Source organism: Colletotrichum acutatum (assembly GCF_030867785.1).
Source record: "Colletotrichum acutatum strain CBS 112980 chromosome Unknown BDZ83scaffold_296, whole genome shotgun sequence".
In the NCBI taxonomy this organism is placed as follows: Eukaryota; Fungi; Ascomycota; class Sordariomycetes; order Glomerellales; family Glomerellaceae; genus Colletotrichum; species Colletotrichum acutatum.
In genome coordinates this window covers 1-18996 of record NW_026849290.1, presented here as the reverse complement: position 1 = coordinate 18996, position 18996 = coordinate 1, and the positions used below count along the sequence as shown (strand labels likewise).

Sequence of the window (18996 nt, the reverse complement as noted above, 5' to 3'; positions counted from 1 at the left end):
GCCGCGCGCGCTTGGCGCCGGGTTGCTGGTTCTGGCTGGTGGAGGTAGGGACGCCTGCCGCCTCCTGGCTACTGTCGGATCGAGTAGCCTTGTACAGAGTGTCCGATGCTTTCTGGCCGGCCTTCCGGATCCGAGCCCGCTCCTTTCGACCGGGAAGGGAGACGACGCCGTTTACGACCGAGGGCCTCGCTGGGCAGTCTGTGTGGCCGGCTTGGAAGGGGCCGCAGCAGTTGGGACACTGGGGCCTGGCCATGCAAGGTCCCGTTTCGTGTGAGTCGGAAGGTCTTCCGCAGTTGCTGCAAGTCGGTCGTCGTCCGCAGAACCGGTTGGCGTGGTAGCCCTGGCAGCCGGGGTCATGTCGGATGAGCGTCCTTCGTTTTTTGATGGGCAGAGATCTGCCGCTTTGGTTGAAGAGCCTGAAGGGCGTGACCTCTGATGTGAATGATATGAGCCAAGATATTTCGTTCGTGACTGGGTTGGGCCCAAGGCGGGACGGTCGAGCAAGGACAGGCTTCTGTCCTGTCTGTGCGAAGACCTCATCTTCAACGAGTGTGGCTGGGTCCAGGACGTCCCCGCCAATGCTGTGTAGTTTTGTTGGGCATCGCGGCACAACGTATGTGTGCCACTTGATAGGCGTCTCGACTTGGTGGGCGCCGAGGCATTCCGCCAGCTTTGCCTTACTTGTAAGTAGTCTTTCCTGTATTTGCTTGTTTCGCGGCTTCAGAGAGTAACCTGTGCTGATATGGTAGACGTGGGGAAGGTCCGCTAGCCCCAGGCCAACGGCCTTACAGACGATCTGTCGTACGGCGAACGGTGCGATCTTCCGAGCGGCCGCTAAGCTTTCTTCCGGGACGCGGGCAAAGATGCGGAGGTCCTCCTTCGGCTGCGCCTGCGGCTGATCCTCGGCGGGGAGTGTGGCCTTCGGGCGGGCAGAGCTCTGGCAGCTCTGGCCGCTCCGGGTCGCCGCAGTGGTGTTGCCCGCCATCGGTGCGACGACAGCCGCCCAACTCCGGGCCGCTATTGGGCTTGTCTCGTGATTGATCAGTCTCTTGAGGGTTTGAATGACATAGGCAGTGGCTTCTTTCGCGATCTGCTTTCTAGAACCGTCAAAGCTGGCGACAACGCTGTCGACGGACCGTGCAATGGTCAGAAAGACGTCTTTCCGTGCCTCGTACTGTCTAGCTTCTTCTGCAAGGGCTGTCAAGACGGACCCTGTGGCAGATCCGCTCGGAGCAGATGCGGTAGAGGCTGCGGGCCCCTCGGCCGAGGTAGGGGCGTCGGTGGTGGCATCAAGCTGGCTTCCCGTTAGGCTGGGCCGGGTCGGCTGTGCCTCGGCGTCGCGGCGTCGCTTAGCTCTTGAGGTGGGGTTCGGCTCCGGAGGTGTCCCGGAGCCTGGTTCGGGGTCGGCTTGGTCGGCCGACATCAGTCCGGTGCCCGACGGCGGCTGTGAGGCCATCGCGGATGCGGGCTCCGGCAAGGGGAGGTGAAGAGTTTTCGGCTGTTAGTAATTTGGTGGTAGGCTCACTCATTCACTAACAGCAGATGCCAAGAAAAATTAGGCGAGAGGGAAGTTGAACTCGATGAACGTGTAGAACGTGAGAAACTCGGCAGCCATCATTGTGCCACAACAAGCGATACATGGTGTAATGGGGTAGTCCCACCTCTGTCGCCCGGGCTGTAGGATTGTAACTCAAATCTAAGGCAGGAATTTGTCTTTGAGTCCTTTTAGTAAGACTTGGTCGTACAGAGAATGTGTCTATTCAATTTGGTAGATGTGCTGGCCAAAATGTCACTGACGCCCACACATGGGGAGTAGGATTTCAGTTGTCGATGAGTGATATGTAACACCGTGCTACTATCAAAATGTATCTGGAGAGAATGGCGATGTTGTTAGATCTGACTGATCATTTATGTGTTGCATAATACCACTGTTTGTATCAAAGGTGCCTTAATGTGTGACACAGGTACCGGATCTGTCCTGCTTACGGAGTGTACAGGTGACGCCTCAAAAGCCCCTAACTCCTCATTGTGGAAGTTTTCATGAGATCAATCTAAAAGGTCGGATTGCCGCATATCAATAATGACAGAGACTTGAAAAGTTCCCTTAAATGGGGCAGTCGGACATTCCACTCGGACGCATGCTTCTGCAAACAAACTCGAAAGTTTTCAGCTTGTTATTTGAGTCCGAGCTCCTGCTGGCGACAAATTCATTTAGTAGCTGGGTGTACGGCATATAATCTACCTCAGCATTTGTTTCTGGAAGCCAGCATGTCTACGACAAGGCGATCTTTGGCACATGGTTGAAGCAAGTTTTACCGCAATAATTTCTGCTTCTGAGCCGAAAACGTGTCTTACATGACTAGGAACGACCAGATAAGTAAGTGAATTTTTGCTTTGTAAGAGGTATTCCTACGAATTCTAACAGTCCCTCGACATCCAGTAACTGCTTAGGGTCAACTATCATTATACTAGCTCAACTGACGAAGACACTGTAAAACAAACCAACGCGACCATGGAAATCTATTCCAAATATGAGGTTCCTTCCGACTTCTACGGAGTGGAGAATACCGCGCAGATCGCCAACAATCCCGGAACTTGGACTAAGTCGACAAAGACGACGACATTCACGAGTCGTGTCACAGCTCATAAGACATACGAGGCCTTGAAAACATCAATACGGGTTACCACGTCAAGCGCTTCTTCCTCCGTCACACCGGTTCATTACAGCGCCAGTAGAAGGTTCATACAGATGATTAATCGCACGAATCCCGTTCTGTACATTGTCCCGGAAGGCCAACTACTGGAAACTTCATTTCGCGGCATTTGTCCCTCGGGGAATTGTGTTGATGACTGCAAAAACATGTCTCGCGTATTTCAGGCAGTCCCTGACGGACTCAACATAGATCCGTTACGTTATGGGCGACCAGAGACACAAGTGTCGAACGTGACTCTCTTCGGCACTTGCAGCAACCTTGAATTTGCTACGAAATTTGCTGTTGCAGAGAGGAACACCGACTTCACCCCGTACTTTTCGACGAATGACTCCAGAGACTTATTCAACATTGCCGCAAACATGGCAAGCTGCTTCGCTGCTGCAACATGCGAACAAACGCGGAAACCTACTGTCTGCGCCGAGGCATGCTCTCCATCCAAGTTGCTGTCATCTCCAACGGCCTTTGACTATGAGCAAGAATCAGGTTTCCTGAACTGTGTTCTGAGGCTTTGCGACCATACTTGCTCTTTACCTTACGTGAACCAAGACGTGTTAGGCATTGGTGTCAGTTCTTTGCCCAATCTAACTACTGAGGGTTCGGAATATCAAATATTGACTCGGCTTTTCATTAGGTACTTATTTCGTACTACATTCAAGCTGTGGTTCTTGTAATCTGCGCCTCGGCTATCGTGGTGTCTGCCGGACTACAATTGTGGAGGGCGTCGTCGGCAGAGAAGACGATTAGAGATAGTTTGAGAAGTCCGTTGGAGACGTTCTTGAGAGTTCAAGCACTGTTTGGCAGTAAGTTTTGACCTCCCATAAGTCGCCATACATCGGTTATGCTGGATTATCAGCTGACCATTGAGCGTAGTCTCTTTAGCCATCGCTACATTCATCACGCAACCTTATGATATCGATCCATTGAACGGATATGCTCTGATTTTAACAGCTATTATTGGCTTTCTGTCGCCCGTATTCACCCTCATGTTGCTTCACAGCCACGGAGTACGATCACGCTTCTCGACCGCTTTAGTATTCGCAAGCTATTTACTCAATACTGTGACATTTTTCAGACTTATGAGAAACCTCTCGAGTTCGAAAAACGACAGACCTTTTCTGGAAAAAGCCATAAATAGCCTCTTTAGTGCTGAGGCATGTGGTGGTGGCTCCGCGATATCCCTTTGCTATCAGTTGACTGGCACAGACCCCGTTGGATTTCTTTCCGGCTTTTACGACAATCATTCATTTACAAACATGAATACTGTTACATTCCCGTGGACATGGACTACACTAGTGCTACTGGTCTTGGTCACCAGGCAGCTGGGCTTATTCAGCCAAAAGAGGCGAGACTCCGTCAGCGAGCTACCGCCTACGAAGCACAATGTCATACGCCGAAGCAAGCAATCTTGTGGATGCCATGCATTCTTCACCAACTCATTTTTCTCTTTCGCCGTACTATCTTTGGCGACCGTTGCATTCTTTCTCTGCCTTGTGTATCAATATCTGTTGGTCAAAGCTAATGCTCTGATGGATGTGATGGATCGGAATGGTTGGTCCTTCGGGCAAGTCGTGGCTCTGTTATTTTGGGTGCCCCCGATCCTAGATGTCCTTCGGTCAATGTACGAGAAGGAAAGGTATGAGAAGGTTAGGATTGCACAAGAAAGCCAGAGCTAGATGGGGAATCCGCTTGGGAGAATGGAGATCATAGATTGAAAAGTATAAAAAACTATTTCGTAAAAGCTGATTGAACTCTCGTGGGGACGCTGCATGCCATCTAATGGGAGCTGCGATTGAGCGTTCATGAATGCGAGGAATGATGAACAAGTTTCGGAGGTTATGATCACAAGCCATTTTAGAAGTGCAATTGTCTTCATCGACTTTGTAGCTGCCAAGAACTGCGCGGACTTCGGGAAAGCCTAGAGTCTAAGACTAGGGTCGATCTATTGGCGATGATTTGGCCGTCGGTGTTCTCATAGAAGAAAGTGCAATATATCTTGTAGGTCCTTTCAAATTGTGGACTTGTGAGCTGGTTGGTATCGGAGCCGGTGCCGTGAATTCCCTGCGGCTCAGACATGGCGAATGTATCAAGAACGTTTGGATGGAGAACGGTTAACGACACCGAAGTGAAGCAAAGACCAGAACCCATACAATGCCGGCTAACAAAAATCATCAAGTCTACCTACCTTACGATTCTTTTTCTCTAGAGGATATTCTATACCGGATATGTAAAAAGAGATCAAAAGTATTTCTAGAATTATAGAGATAGTAATAAGGATAAGAATGATAACGGTAAGAAAAATAACGAGAATTATAAGAATAATGGAGATAATAAGAATTATAAGAATGATAGGAACAATAAGAACAAGCCACCTCTATAACCCTTCGCTGGCTCGTAGTAGAATCAAGCCGCCTCCTAGACCTCTATACAACTTGCGGATGATCTTCTAGAAAATACTAAAAATTTCAAGGAGTTGAATGCTTATCACGGCCGTATCCAGCCTTCGCTTCCACTTTGGCCTTTTCGTTGACCGTGATAGTCGCTACGCGGCCGCTATTCCGTAAGGTGTTCGGAACTGCAGATAACTCGACGGCCTTGTCGAAGCGGCTATCCCCGCCTGGGATGGTCACAACATGCTCTCTAGGCTTAAGATGTTCGCTTTTCCCCGCCTTCTTCTGTATCGGTCATGGTGGCGAAATCGAAAGCTTTACTAGAGATTCAGAAAAAGGGGCGGGGCACGTCTTACGCCTGCGATGCTCTGAGTACCATGTTATCGAAGAGTATAAATTCTTCGTGAGTCACAAGTACAAGAACTTGACTTCTTTTATGCGGTGTAGTACCCGCCCCGCATCTGAATCAATATACCTTTTCAAGCTTAGCATGAGAGAAAGTTGAATGTACAGATGACCGCTTCCCATAATTCGCAGCTGCTGGCTGAAAAGCCTGATTATGATTTACTTGACAATCTTTCCCCGGGAGACATGAAAGTCTCCAAGTGCCTACAGCGCTCAGCGGCATACTTGCAGACAACTTCTGTGTAACCCTATTCACAGCAGCTTGTTTGTCGGGTAGCTGGATCATGCCTCAGCCGACCAAAGAAAACTGCCCGCCTGTGAACGCGACCATGTTGGTAGCAATAAATGATGAGGAGCCATCAAACTCTTGGCCAGCTTCTACCTCCCTCACAAAGCGTTACCTTGGTTTAATCTTCGCAAGCTCAATAATGGAAGCTTTGTCATCCACGACAGATTCTCCTTCTCTGGAGTCTCTTCAGCCCAACAATCCAAGTGAGGAACAGTTCATGACTTACAATGCTTTTTGCCGATCGATTTGCGACCCTCTAAGAGGCAGATACAATACCTGGGAGAGCAACTTCTTTACATTTGGGGTCCTTCATTATTAGTGGGGCTGGACATGGGACAGACGTTCGGGTATCCCGCCAAAGCACTTAGAGATCGGCGGAATCAGCTCGAGGATTACACCTGTACTGGGCTTCCCATGCCAGATGATTCGGAGGACCCCAAAGCTACATACAGGGCAGCTGGGATTGAAAGACCGGAAAAAGATTGTAGGCGTTATTTTAAGATCACTCAAGCGATACACAACAACCTGGTTAGCAATGACGTCAAGGAGGTGGCTCGGGTTTTCAGCCTTACATGCCTAGGTGATTGAGATGTAAGTTGGGGCCCCGGTCTTTCTACCAAGCCCCAGCAAGAGATCCACGGCCATGACCCCAACGATCGCTGCTACAGGGATATTGACGTTGTTGATTTCGTCACCTATTAATGGGAGCTGACAGAGTTGGCCGATCTGTTCGTAGCCAGGGTCAGGCTTCATGCGCCGTGGGGCCACCCTTGTATCTTATGGACGTGTGATAGCTGGCAAACATTTGCAAAGCATAGATGCAAAAAGTATGACAACCGGTACAGTCGCCCATTCACACTCCTTGTCCACAACAAGTTCATACTCCGGCCCACCGCAAACCAGGGACCTTCTTTTGTCCGTGTCGCTCACTACATGGCAGCAGCCATTGCATGGAGACCGGATCTCTCTAACGCACTGAGGGACAAGATTGTTGGACGCTTGGTGGATGAGATGCAGAGATACAAGAAGTTTTACCAGCATATGTTCCTTAAAGATAAGGGGATCATCAGCAGGAGAAAAGAGTGGCTAGACAAGAGTGGCCGATAGGTTCGCTGGTCTGCACCCATTCCTTTAGGGCCATCCACTTTTATGGGCCGATATTTGTGTAGTATTAGTTAAGAAGTATTCAAACTAGTGGTGTCCACCAGAAAAGTGCTTTTAAGACGTGTAACATAGCGTCATATCTGCAAAGGGAGATTAGTCGGGCTTGTTTGAGTGACTCTAGAGACCAGACAGGCGAGCCGCCAGCGAGCTTCCATGAAAACTTGACCCACTCCTCAGTTTCGTTTATTGTTCTCTAGTCAGCATCTTCAATCGGTTGATTTACTTGCTGTTAATCACAAAATAGGAACCGGATCTCAAAAATCGGTGCAAATGATCAATTTTGTATAGAACGAGCGCGTATAACAGTCGCTACCGTGGACTATTTCGTCTCAGAATGACCCCAGAATCAAGACCTTGCTAGAGGCTTAGTCCAACTCCTTGCCAATCTTGTCAAACTCGCGACGCCACTCAGCGACCTTCTCGACCTTCTTGAAGGGGTCAAGGTTCATTGCCACACTATCCACGTACACGCTCTCCCCAAGAGTGAGTTCGCCTCGCCCAACAAACTTGCCCAACTCAAAGCTAGCATACTTAGAGCTGGCGTTCGAACGGTCACCATCCTCCCAAACTCCAACTTTGAAAGTTGCACCCGGCCGGAAGAAAAAGTTGGACCCTTTGGCGGCACCACTCCGCGTTCCACTGTTGACAATTCTTGCCGAAGTGTGAGGCTTGTAGGATTCGTCCTCTTTGTGAACCTGGGAAACATTGGTTCCGCTTGGTTTGCTGTTGCTGGAGGTTCCCTTTCCGCCACTGTTGTTGCCCCCGTTCCCATCGTCACAATCGCGGCAGTCAGCACCTTTTGCGGAGCCGTGCCTTTGGGATCCGTAGCCCTGGGATCCATAGCCGTGAGAACCATAACCCTGAGAGCCATAACCCTGAGAGCCATAGCCTTGAGAGCCATATCCTTTGTGCTGAGAACTGTTGTCCTTGGTGTCCTTGGTTGACACTGAGAAAGACATGCCAGGGACACCAATCTTGTAGCCTTCTTTAGAAGAAGTGATCTTATCGTTCTGAGGCTCGGGGTTCTTTTCGCTTTCTTTAGCAGTGTTCCCACGATAGAAATCGTCTTGGGGAATGATGGCAGCATTCTTGCTACCAATCTCAATGTTTGACGGGAATGGCTGCATGGGCGCCTCTCGAACATCCTCAATGAGAAGTACCAAGGGTTTCTTCCAGATTGAGTCGTCCACCTTCTTGTAGAAGTTGAGCTTACAGCGGCCCGCGGATAGTTGCGTGTTCGGTGCACGAGTAATGACGTGATCAATGTTGGCTTCGTTTGCTGTATGAACTTGGTAAGCCGAATGTCAGAGGTAAGACTAGCAGTATGAATACACTTACGAGTTCCGTAGAGGTAGAATGGCATGAAGGTATCCGGGTACTTGTCGAGGCGATACTTGGAGTTCAATGGGCGGCTAACAACGGTCTTCCCCAACTGAACACAAACGTCTTGGAGGATGATGCCGCTAAAACCGTCAGTGGGGTCCATTTTTGACACATATTGTGCCACGAGTTGACATACTACTTACGACTCTTTTGTCATAATTTGACCATCGAAGTGGCCCTTCTGCTCAATAACATCCTTGGCCATGATCTTGCGCTGAGTCACGAGCAGCATCGGCTCGGTGGGGTTCGACTTCTTCAAAGCAATGTACTTGGCCTTCGACTTCTCGTCAAAGCTCGCGTTGACTATGAGTTGTTGTCGGTGGTTCGCCACATGAAACATAGGCAGATGGATCAGGTATATATCCTCTGTGCCCTGAATGAGGAAGCTGTGGAAGTCCGGCGCCGGTGTGTTGCGCTGCCGGACGATCTGCAAAAGCAGGTCAGCTACTGGCACCAAACGGTAGACTTTTCAAGAACAAACCTCAGTCTCCTTCGCAACGACATCATAGAAGATGTCGGCGAGTTGATTTGTGAAGTTGCCGTCAGTAGGGAATGGGGACATGACGACGTTTCGCAACACCATCAAGTCTTGTGAACTCTGCTCTAGGCCGAGTCGCTTAACATAGTTTGCCTTGCACTCTCCGTACAGTTCATCTGAGAATTCGGTGGAAGTCAAGAAGAGAGGAATCTTGGTGGGATCGTCGTCTGGGCTGTCAACAGAAAGGGCCTCAATGACTCTCTGCATGAGGTAGTTGGCCTCTTCGATATCATCGTTCAAGCGTCCGTCTTCGTAGCGGAAGTTCAGCGCGAAGGCGTTGATGTTGAGGTCTGAACCCAGACTTCTCAGGAGTTTCATGACCTTTTCGTCATCCGGTCTGGCTTCATCCTCGGCAATGATGGAGGCGTTCGTCTTTTTGACAATCTCATCCCGGATACGTTTCTTTTCGGCCTCGATCTTCTCTTCAGTTGCATTCAGCTCAAGCTCAGATGGGAGCATGTTGAAAGGCACGCAGACAAAAGGGCTTTCGGAGTCTGTCAACGCTGCCCACTCTGCTGACAGCTTCATCGAGTGTGTCAGCAAGAAACATGAAAAGATAGCACGACGAATTCTGATAATGATGGAGAAAGTGAATGAGACATACCCTGCTGCAAGTCCAAGTTACTTCTCCAAGTAAAGCACCATAGCCTTTGGCATCAAGACCAATTGTCCTGTTTGACAACCACGTCGAGACCGCAGACGCACCGGGTTTACTGCAGTGAATATGCATAGTTAGTTTCTCCTCTATCACTGATAGATCTCTTCCAATAGGTAGACTGACCTTCCTTCGACACCGTAGATGCCAATGCTGGTGACCGAGCCTCGCGACAAGTAAGGACTCGTCCAGGTGACCAAGAACCGCATACGATTGTCACGGTAGCAAAGGCCACCAGCGGGATAAGGGATATAGCCTGCTTTGTGAGGGTCGACAGTAATGGAGTCGGCAAAGCGCATGGCGAACAAATCATCCTGAGTTTGGGCACGAAGTGTCGCATCCGGTACAAAGCCATCGGCCGCACCCATGTCAGTGGGAAGATTCATGACATCTCCTGGCTGATAGTCCTTTGGCAACATGGAGCAGAAATATCCACCTGAAATGAATTTAGTGCATACAGTTGGAAAAGGAGTCAATTTTGGAAGGTTCAAAACACTCACCCCAGGCAGCGTCGGCATGAACAACAAAAGATAATCCTTTCGCTTGGAATTGCTTGCGCAGGGCTAGGACACCGCTTAGAGAGTCCACGGCACCCTCTTTGAAGTTAAAGTCAGCTTTTTGTCAGCTCAGTCCGTTCAGTTGGCTCTTTCTTACCTTCAGTGGAACCTATGATAGCAACCACCGCATAAACGGGCTGTCCTTTGTCGAGATTCTCCTGCAATTTCTTCTCCAACACGCCCAAATCCAGGCGCGCTCCTGCATCAACTGGAATGCCGATGACATTATCGGAGCCCAAACCGCTAATTGCTAGAGTATTTTATTGTGATCAGACTCCAATCAGTACATTGAAAGAAAGAGGCAATTACTTACCAGCACCCTTGGGCCAAGAGTAGTGCCTGGTATTCGACAACATGTATTGGCCGGGTAGTTCAAGCCCAAATTCTCGCTCTAGCTCATCTTTTCCAGTGGACTGGATGGTAAACTTCTTCATCACATCTGAAAGGAATGCATTTGACACCCCGTACTCCTGATATAGTCGATCAGGTAGATCAAGAATGTCGGATGGCTTCAAGTTGAGCAGATCCCAAGTCGATAGATCAGCGAACAACTTGGTTTCACCTTTACAAGTCTCAACTTTGAAAGCCTCCGACAGGAAGTTGAGTGCCTCGCCATTCCCAAAGGCCTTGCGAAGCGATAAGGGATAGAACTTCAGGTTTCGAGCTGAGAAGGTATCAGTAACCGATATTGTAAGGCGATAGTTGATACATACCGACCCTAGAAGTTAGTTGTTAGCGTTTGACAGTGTTGTAGAGACTGAAGGATCTTACCACATAGATTCCAGATTGGCAACGGTGCCGTCACAAGTCACATGGCCCCAGGAAGTAGGCGCTTCAGTGTTGTCCTCCTTGATGTTGTAGCCAAAGAGATCGCACAGCTGCTCGCCCACTTCTATCTCTGCCAAGGTTGACAGTGGACTGGCTTCGAACGCGACGTTGTTGGGATTGTAGAGCATCGTCATAAAGTATCCCAGCATTGAAGGCATGGTCAGGTCAGTGCACCTAAGTCAATCAGTTCAGGAATGGCACATCAAGAAGAGTCTAAGCGAAAAGCACTCACATGTGGGCTTCGTAACGCGGGGACCAGAACGGTATGCTTGACTTGCCCAAGATGTTGGAGGCCTTCCGAACGGCATTCTGGAGCTTGTCCATGGATCCGCGAAAAGCAGGCGTGTTCTGTGTCTCCTCATCGATGAAATTCTGCTTCATGTTAGCATCATGACCGTACTGTTTTGTACTTATCAAGTAGTTGAGTCTCTTGGTAACGCACTCCATCTTCAGGGTAGTAACTCTTTCGCGCACTCTCAAGTTCATCTAGAATGATGTTGATGTTCTCCTTAAAGTATGGAAGGTTCTTGGCTTGGGGCCCAATGAAATACGACGAGATGATCTGATGAGACTCATCCTCGTAGGTGGCCGTGGTATTGTACGCCGTGTTCTTGGAAGTCATGATGGAAGAATAGGTAAGGGGGTGGTTGATGAGTTTCGGAGGTAAGCTTGGGCGCCGTTTTCCACAACTGAAAGCGAGCACGAGGAGAAGCCTTATAAACACAATTCGGTTCAAGCAACCTCCAGTGGCCGCCTTCTGAATCTCGTTGAAACTTCTTTTGACTCTTTCGCGGTCAAACCAATGGGTAGATGGCACTGCATTTCGCAGTTTCGTGATGACGAAACGAGACTATGCAGGCTGGCGATCAACGACCGCTTTCGCCTTCTAGGACCTTCATGTATTCACCTATATACATGCAAGGTCTTTATCGAGTGGTTTGACCGGTCAGGCCTTGCATCTCGTATAATACCAGTTACAATAGCCCCTCACGGAAATGCCTTCCACATACTCACCGGTGTCATCTTAGCGAGGTTCCAATCAACTGGAAATTGCCTTTCCGTGAACAAAACCAACGAGTTATTGTGTGAAATATCGAAGATGTTCGATTCTCATGCATACCGTGCTGCCGTAGAAGGTTAGATCCGGGCGGGCCTCGCTCGAACTCGCAGCGGGAGCATGCGTGTCTCACATAGCCGAGGCCTATCATGGAAGAGACAAGCGACGGCTGCAACCCATTCTATGAGTGAATAATTGCACGACACGGAGCCACTGCATCATTGCCCTACGTTCTGTGATGAGGGGAACAGGAAGAAATTCTCAATGAGCATAGGCTGAAAAGAGCTGCCAGACAACCAATGTCGAACAGTGTTGTCCAGCCTTTTGTTTTGAGAGCAGGGCAGACCAATATGCACGACGAAAGGGGAGGAACCGATGTCGCCGAAATGGCCGCGCATTAAACTTGGCGAGGGACGAGGAACGAAGAAACTAAATTGACTGTATTACTCAGAAGCCCACAAAATTCCCAGGAAGTGGTGATACATCTAGTTCGATCGGGCATGATCCGGAACTATCACCGTCGGCCCGGGGAGATCGCTCCCAGAGTAGCACCGGGCACACAAACTGTTCGGCTACACCCGCACATGTTAGACTAGATCGAGCTGGCTGCAGGATAGGAGGGGTTTCAGGCTTGGCAGTCCACCTGTCGACTTTCATCTAGCCTGAGCCTCTCAAGTGGAGTTTTACGATTCTGAGACAGCGTGACAGACCCAGTAGGTATTCCGACGGGAACCGACTGAGCTGCACGAGTGAGGGGTTCGTGATTCACCGGTCGCTTTGCCAACTATGCATCTCATGTATGCACGAATAGTGACGTGGACGTCGCCCATTGTGCGGGGCAATGATACTAATTAGGTGTCTTAGTGATCTCATTCCAACAATTTGAACTTCGGATGGTTGCTCGCTTACACGGCTCCTTTGGTACCTGAATACACATCAGACTGGTTCAGATAGCGGACATCGGAATGGTGCTGATGTGATGAGTAAATCAGACTATTATATCGGCTCTATCTATAGGTTATAAGCTACGTACGAAATATTTCTTCGACTCATTGGCTCAGGTGCAGATCACAATTGCGAACTCTAGCCCTTCAAAGCGCACACTTGATGCCAATCAGAGTATTCCTAGTTTGCAGACAGGAGGGCTTTCCAAGCATCGACGATTGAACGGCTGGGGGCGGCTATCTCGATAACTTCTTTGCTTGTGGTTGACGCCGGGCATTTGCCTTCCCACAGAGTAACCGGTGCAGCTTTGATCGACGAGATTACGTTCTTAGACTCTTTTGTTGCTAGTACCATGGCGTCCACAAGGGACACATCTCTGAATTCGACATTGTCCACAGGCTCACCAATTGCCTCCTCCACCCACTGAACAATGTCTCGACCAGTCACATCCGTAGGCCCGTTCAGGACGTACTTCGCCCCATTATGCCGAGAAGGATCTTGATTCCACAGCAGATGAGCAGCAAAAGTGCCAATGTCGTCAGGGTCTATTGCGCCTACAGGTGCGTCCTTGTCGGCGATGAGCTTCAGGATTCCCTGCTGCTTCGTTTGACGGTATTCTTTGACAAACTCAACTGCACTGTATAGGTGTGCCGAGAAGAAAATATTTGGCTGCAGGGAAGTCCACTTGAGTTCTTTGAACTCCGGCGAACTCAACATGGTCTCAATAGCCCAATGAGTTCGCGGGTAGTAGGCCTCGAAGTCTGGACGGACGTTGGCACCCGTTGTGGAGATGCGCACGACGTACTGTACACCGGCCTTCAGTGCGGCCTGGTGGAAGGTCGATTCCTCGGCGAATTGGCTCGGACTGTTGTGTGATGCGATGAAAGCCTTGATGACGTTCTGTTCGCGCAGCCAAGAGGCATTGATATCGACCCAGTTCTTCTCGATCATTGTAACACTAGGGAGACTTGCGAGGTGTTGGGCGGTCGACGAATCGATGGAACGCGTAAGAGCAAGGATGCGGATATTAGGGGAACCATCGCTATTACTTAGAAAACTAGAGAGAGTCTCAACGACGCTTCGGCCAGTGTTGCCCGTTGCGCCGGCGATGAGGATTGTAGGAGTCATGATGGTTGGAGATTAAACTTAAAAGGATCGTGATCCTCGGGATTTGCTAGAATAGAGCTTGAGATGAATGCCTTGACTTGTTCTTTGAATCTCTTTAACTCTCTTGAATCGATAGTCGTACTCTTTTATGCCACGACACTTGTTCATCATTCTACGGCCTTTATATCTAAATTATGGCGAAGAGTCCTTGCGGAGATCTGTGCCGCTGCGGAGTTTGCGGACAACCCACCGGGACGTACACAAATCGCCGTTTGTAGAAACCAAGATTTTGTCACTAGTCCGCAACCAATTAGTCAGCTTTGGAATGTTATGTTAGCGTCGTGATGGCGTCTTTCACTCGAGATCACGTCTCTAATCGCGTAATTACGATTATCTGACCCTTAAAATCAATTCATTGGTGTTGTACGTAGGTATTTTAGCAAGACTTTCGTCCCTACTCTCCATTTCCAAAACACTGCATCTCTACTACACATTTCGATGCCCATGTTGTGACCAGGCGACTGCCCGCCAGAAGAGCAAGTACTTACTGTAATTTAGCCCGTTCTGCGAAAAACAATTCGGTTTTCTAGTATCGTAAGCTTAAGTTGATCATTTCGACAAGAAACAGGACTAGCATCAGCACTCCAGAAGAGGCCTGTTACGAGCGCTGTCACATGCTACTCACATGAGCTCCTTTGATAGATCCTTCTCTATTCCTCGTTCGCTTGGGTTCGAAAGAAACACTCCATTCCTACGCCCATTTCTGCGTGCCATGAATTGTAGGTTATCTGAACAAGTAAGCGAGGCCGCGGGCGTAGCTGGGAAAGCTACCACGCAGTCCGACTTTGAGCAAATTGCTTGTCTTGACGATACTATGTGTTGCGTAGCATGGTGAAATGAATTGAAAGAAACTATTTAAAATCACATTGCTCGCCTAGAGACGAAACCATATATCAATATTTATACGTTGGATTGGTTCATTGCGGCGCGCTAAGATGCTTTCGCCTATTCGCGTCTATTTTCGCTTTTCCGGTGTCATGTTACAATCGCTTTGCCTAGTCATTTCTGCTCTCAAAGGTGAGAGGAGCAGCGCCAGAGGCTAGAGACGGCCTCGGCAACAACCTAAGTCGACATCGGTCTACAACATAAACAGTCACGTCAGTCTTGATCGACTGTAATTACTCATTGCTAAGGGTACTTAATCTGCTAAAAACAACTTCCGCTGGTATTAGAGCAATCAAACTCCCATCATTGATAGCTACAGCCCTCGAGCAGTCAAGCTCAGCAAATTAGTTCGTAGGGGAATAAGATAAAAAAGGAGGGAAGCGGTTTCAGCACGTGGTGAACAGCTAGCTATCTGAAAAGTAGCGAGAGATACTGTTTTCGCGAGATATTCATTTCGGAAAGTCACCCACTGCCGCCCTCAGAGACTCGCCATCTTTGGAGCATTCAACAGCGAACACTCCGATCGAGAGAGATCTCTCTTCTCAACTCGGCTCGCTTGGCCTCGTTCATCCATTCGTTATCTGAAGTAAAATCTTTCAATTCCACGCTTGTAACTCTATACCTCGCTTCATATTCAATACCTGACTGATACCATCAGCAGCAGTAGTGGAGCAAGATCCATCGACGGGTCATTGCGCACCGAGCGATCGTCACAGGCCGTCGATCTTTTGATACAGTCACAAGCTTTCTCCCTACGGAAGCCGTAGCAAGCTTCGCGGGAACGGTGGGCTTGGATCAGATCTGGGGAATAATCCCCGGACTACTCAGTCTCTTTCACGATCGTGCTGGAAACCCCGCACTGGGGTAATGACCCGAAGTCGGGGTAGTTCGTCACGAAGCATCTGGGGTAATGGCCCGCGAGAATCCCTTGCAGCAGACGCGACGCCTTTGCATGTTCAAGTGTCTGGAGCAACCTCACGATCGGAATAGCTGCGATACCATAGGCTCGTTTTCCGACGTTTTCTTTTAGACGTCTTGGGCACACCATTAGTGTCCTTTAGTCTCGTCTTCGTCCCGGCTTATGTCGGGCACCGTTCGGATGGCGCCTGTTGTAGCGCCATCACCCCTGGACAATCAGAAGAATCCTTGTAGCACCACCTAGTCTAAGCATGTTTGTTCACCACCAAACGATGACTTGAGTTATATTTCGGCGGGCTCTTGCCCGATTGTTGAATCGCAGCCCACCGGAGGCCGAAGTTCAGCGCGCTACTCGAAGTGGCTTTTGCGCTCTACTTGAACTAGTCCAGGCACTCGTATTTGATCAAAACTAACCTCGTAAATCAAGAGCTTGCACCAATTACAACGTGGCTGGCCTCAGGCGAGAACTTCCATAATTTGAGAGTGCAGTTTGGAGCCCTCACCATGAAGAATCCACTTTCCCCTGGCACTGTCGCTCAAATGTATGCATAGCATCTCTCAATGTGGTTAAAGGCACGATGAATGATCGACAACGTTTCCACGAGCTAGCATTCGATCGTTGTCAGAATCGTTGTCAGAATCGTTGTCAGTCCCGTTTGGCTCCATACAGTTGCGTAGAGTCTCTAAAAAGAGCTCTTGCATTCACCCAAGCTTGACAGCTAACATTAGCCCGAAGCATAGGATATAAACACGCGCCGTTGAGCCTCGACAATCATCCTCGTCTGCCCCTTCACCTGCCATCTATCCTCATACCATCTTGTTACCGCACTTGCTGCCATGTCGGTCAACATCTTCGACTTGCAATTTGAACAACACCGTTCGGCTTTAGGCATCCATCAGACCGCGCCACGAATATCTTGGCGCTTCGAAGGCGATGCCGCAAACTGGACGCAGCTTGGATACGACCTCGAGATTACGAGACAGGGAGCCGCCCAAGTCTTCCACGTCGATTCCCAAGACTCGGTCTTCGTCCCGTGGCCGACCGTTCAGCTGAGCGAAGGCGAGTCCGCCTTCGTACGCGCCAAAGCCTACGGGAACAACGGTCAACCAGAGACCTCCTGGTCTAAATCAGTCGCCGTCGAAACCGGTTTGCTATCATCGGAGTCTTGGCAGGGAGCACTAACTATCACGACGCTTGATAAGAGGGCTGATCGTAACGCCACCCAGCACCCGGCACTCTTCAGGAAAGACTTCTCTGTCGATGGCGAAGTGCAGTCGGCGCGACTCTACATTACTGCTCTTGGCATATACGAAGCGGAGCTGAACGGTCAACGCGTCGGAGATTATGTCCTCGCCCCGGGTTGGCAGTCATACGCGCACCGTCACGTATACGACACGTACGACGTCACTGCCGCGCTGAAGTCCGGCGACAACGCCATCGGCGTGAGCATCGGGGAAGGCTGGTTCTCCGGCCGACTCACGTGGGGTGGTGGGATCAACAACGTCTACGGTGAGGATCTCGGGCTCATGTCTCTGCTCAAGATCGGCTACAAGAATGGGACGACTCAGTACATCGGCACCGACGAAACTTGGAAATCTACTGAAGCGCCAACTTACTCATCCTCGATCTACGTCGGCGAATCCTTCGACTCGCGTCTTGTACAGCAAGGCTGGTCATCCCCCGGCTTCGAGAACCAGACTGCTTGGAAAGGGGTGCGGCCTACGCTTGGCCCAAGCCACCTCGTGCACGCCGACGGCCCTGCCATACGTCGCGTCGAAGAAGTCTCCCTAAAAAGCGTCACTTCCAGCCCCAAGGGCGCCACCTTGCTCGATTTCGGACAGAACCTCGTCGGCTGGCTGAGGATCAAGGTCAACGGCCCAAGCGGGACGACCATCAAGCTCACCCACGCCGAGGTCCTCGAGAACAGCGAGATCGGAACACGTCCCCTACGAGGCGCTCTCCAGACAGACTACATCGTTCTGAACGGAGAGGGCGAGCTCACGTGGGAGCCTAAATTTACCTACCATGGATTCAGATACGTCCAAGTCGAAGGATGGCCGCAGGAAACGCCGCTGGATAGCAACAGCGTTGTAGCTGTGGTAGTCCATACCGATTTACCTAGGACCGGATACTTCAGGAGCAGCAATGACAAGCTGAACAGGCTTCACGAGAACGCTTTGTGGTCTATGAAGGGTAACTTTATGAGCGTTCCTACGGATTGCCCACAAAGAGATGAGAGATTGGGATGGACCGGAGATGTCACTGCCTTTGGGCCGACGAGTGTCTTTCTCTACGATACATCTGGATTCTGGAAGGGATGGATGAAGGACGTGAATGCTGAGCAGGCTGATGCTGGAGGTGAGAGAACCAAACACTCACTTGGCCGACTGCGCCGATGACTGACTGTTGCTCTCAGGAATTCCGCCCGTGCTAGTCCCTCACGTCCCCCAAGGATGGACAGCCGGCGGATACCCGGCCACCGCCATCTGGGGCGACGTAGCCGTCATCCATCCGTATACCATCTTCCAAGCCTTCGGCGACTACGACCTCCTCCGCGAACACTGGTCCGGTGTCAAACTCTGGCTCGATAACGGCATTAAGCGCGATCCTAGCGGGCTGTGGGACCGTTCCACCTTTCAGTTCGGCGACTGGCTCGACCCGCTCGCCCCTCCTTCGGACCCGGGCGCCTCTCAAACCAATAAGTTTCAAGTTGCCGACGCCTACCTCGTTTATGGAACCGGCCTAGCTGCGCAGATGGCAGAGTGGCTTGGGGAGACGGCAGACGCAGAACGGTACAAGATAGCGTACAAAGACCTCAAGACCAAGTTCCAAGAAGTATGGATCAATCCGGACGGCACGATAAAAAGCGAGACGCAGACTGGGCTCGTTTTGCCTCTATACTTCGGTTTGATTCCCGACGCAGAAAGTGCTACGCAACGTCTTCGGGATATCATCGAACAGAACCAGTACAAAGTCGGGACCGGCTTCGCCGCAACGCACTATCTCGGTCTTGGTCTCTCCGCTGTCAACGCGACGGACACCTTCTACGGCATGATTCGTCAAGAAGAGGTCCCAGGCTGGCTATACCAGGTGAAGATGGGCG

General features: G+C 50.2%; 5 protein-coding genes across 5 annotated transcripts; 3 read left to right on the top strand and 2 right to left on the bottom strand.

The window, feature by feature from the left end:
* Positions 1 to 2458: 2458 nt before the first annotated feature.
* Positions 2459 to 3746, top strand: BDZ83DRAFT_773192 (uncharacterized protein; the record flags this gene model as incomplete). The annotated part of the gene is made up of 3 exons (XM_060515403.1): positions 2459 to 3277; positions 3346 to 3514; positions 3712 to 3746. Exons 1-3 carry the CDS (start codon positions 2513 to 2515, stop codon positions 3744 to 3746), a joined length of 969 nt encoding a protein of 322 aa, XP_060357209.1. The 5' UTR covers positions 2459 to 2512.
* A 2751-nt stretch (positions 3747 to 6497) lies between these two features.
* On the top strand, positions 6498 to 6902 carry BDZ83DRAFT_595487 (uncharacterized protein; the record flags this gene model as incomplete). The annotated part of the gene is made up of 1 exon (XM_060506798.1): positions 6498 to 6902. A coding segment is annotated over one exon (405 nt), but the record flags the coding sequence as incomplete, so codon positions are not given.
* A 422-nt stretch (positions 6903 to 7324) lies between these two features.
* BDZ83DRAFT_736492 (uncharacterized protein) lies at positions 7325 to 11542 on the bottom strand (the record flags this gene model as incomplete). The annotated part of the gene is made up of 13 exons (XM_060512999.1): positions 7325 to 8238; positions 8298 to 8422; positions 8486 to 8769; positions 8824 to 9402; positions 9485 to 9593; positions 9662 to 9971; positions 10036 to 10149; positions 10190 to 10342; positions 10406 to 10756; positions 10806 to 10810; positions 10864 to 11094; positions 11153 to 11292; positions 11321 to 11542. 13 exons carry the CDS (start codon positions 11540 to 11542, stop codon positions 7325 to 7327), a joined length of 3537 nt encoding a protein of 1178 aa, XP_060357207.1.
* A 1417-nt stretch (positions 11543 to 12959) lies between these two features.
* Positions 12960 to 14195, bottom strand: BDZ83DRAFT_714361 (NmrA-like family protein). The gene has a single exon (XM_060511653.1). The coding sequence runs from the start codon at positions 14048 to 14050 to the stop codon at positions 13103 to 13105; it is 948 nt and encodes a 315-aa protein (XP_060357206.1). The 5' UTR covers positions 14051 to 14195; the 3' UTR covers positions 12960 to 13102.
* Positions 14196 to 16475: 2280 nt separating this feature from the next.
* BDZ83DRAFT_773175 (extracellular glycosyl hydrolase family 78 protein) lies at positions 16476 to 18996 on the top strand (the record flags this gene model as incomplete). The annotated part of the gene is made up of 2 exons (XM_060515402.1): positions 16476 to 18251; positions 18310 to 18996. Coding segments are annotated over exons 1-2 (2209 nt in total), but the record flags the coding sequence as incomplete, so codon positions are not given.